At 37.9% G+C, this 1,635-nt stretch overlaps 1 protein-coding gene across 1 annotated transcript; it reads right to left on the reverse strand.

Moving 5' to 3' along the window:
• Positions 1 to 324: 324 nt before the first annotated feature.
• On the reverse strand, positions 325 to 1,260 carry LOC308428071 (olfactory receptor 11H7-like; the record flags this gene model as incomplete). Its single annotated transcript, XM_080926343.1, has 1 exon — positions 325 to 1,260. One exon carries the CDS (start codon positions 1,258 to 1,260, stop codon positions 325 to 327), a length of 936 nt encoding a protein of 311 aa, XP_080782469.1.
• Between the last annotated feature and the right edge of the window lie 375 nt (positions 1,261 to 1,635).

Here is a 1,635-nt window from a genome sequence, read left to right on the forward strand (position 1 = left end):
TGGCACAGTCATAATATGAGCAAAGCAAAATCAAACTCCGAAAGTGTAAACAACACATTATCTAATGTCTGGGATTCACTCACAATCAGCTGGGCTTCCCCAAAGTGTTTGAGTCCCCTTTCTGACTCTACACTTTGTAGCATAGATAAATTATACCCCACGTAGATTAAAAGAAATGAACAAACAAAAAGAAACATGATTCATTTTAATTTTTTATTTATGTATATATGTGTTTGTCTCTGTGGGTATATGTCACATCTTTGAAGGTGCCCTTAAAGGTATTGAGTGTCCCATAATTGTGCATAAAAATCCTGCTTATTAGTTTTATATAACCCTCTTTCCAAAGAAGACATTATAGAGAGCATATTTCATGTCCTTGTTACGCAGGCTATAGATGAAAGGATTTAAAGCTGGTGTCACCACAGCATATATCAGTGTGATAATTTTATGCATGTCAGCTGAGTTGCCAGATGTGGGATTCACATACATCACCATTATGGTTCCATAGAATAGAGACACTACCAGCAGGTGGGATCCACAGGTTGAGAAGGCCTTTTGTCGTCCATCTGAAGAAGGAACCTTAAGAACAGCTCTGAGCACCAGGGTGTAGGATGCAAGGATGTACAAACCAGTGAGAATAATGACAAGGGTACTGATAGAATAGAATACATGCTTTATGATGGGTTTAGGGGTACAAGACAGAACCATTAGTGGGTCCACATCACAGAGAAAATGATCAATGATATTGGGACCACAGAAAGATAATTGAGAAATGAAGAAAATGGGAATCACATATCCAGAGAAACCAATGATCCAACAGAGAGACACCAGAATACTGCAGAATTGCCTAGTCATGATGGAAGGATAGTGCAGTGGGTAGCAGATGGCTAGGTACCGATCGTAAGCCATGGCACAGAGGAAGAAACATTCAGTTGTGCCCAGGGAGAAGAAGAAGTAGAACTGAGTAAAGCATCCAGAGAAGGACATAGTCTTAGTGTTGGAAAGAAAGGTGCCCAGCATGTTGGGGACTGTGCAGGTCACATACCAGATTTCTAGGAAGGAGAAGTTCGCAAGAAACATATACATGGGAGTGTGGAGTTGTTGGTTCCACCTCACTGCACAAATGATGGCCGTATTCCCAGTCAAAGTTACCATGTAGATCATCAGAATCAGTGAGAAAAGTGTGATTTGAATCTTCCAGGGACCAGGAAAGCCCAATAAGACAAAATATGTCACTGTGGATCCCTCTGACTTATTCATGGTCACCAAACTGAGAGGAGAAGGCAGATAATAATCATATAATTGTTGATAAAAATCTTGAAGCTTTTTTTTGGACCAAGAGACTGACCCATGCAGGCAAATGCATGAAATATTTTAAAATAAGCCTTGAATAAGTCTTATCCTATTTCTTAGTATGCCCCTTTGGTTCTAAAGTTATTCTGTTTCTAAAAAATAAACAAAAATTTGTGAGTTTTTACTGACAGTAGAGAAATATCAATTAAATTTAATTTTTGTTATTTTAGTGATATGCCATTAAAAAAAAAAGCATGGTTTGGTCTCTGCACCAGAAAAACAGGTATAAAATATCAAAATAAAAACACTGAAATAATGGCATTTTTTTTCTTGGTTTGGTTT

Source organism: Micromys minutus, assembly GCF_963924665.1.
Source record: "Micromys minutus genome assembly, chromosome: 12".
Classification (NCBI taxonomy): Eukaryota; Metazoa; Chordata; class Mammalia; order Rodentia; family Muridae; genus Micromys; species Micromys minutus.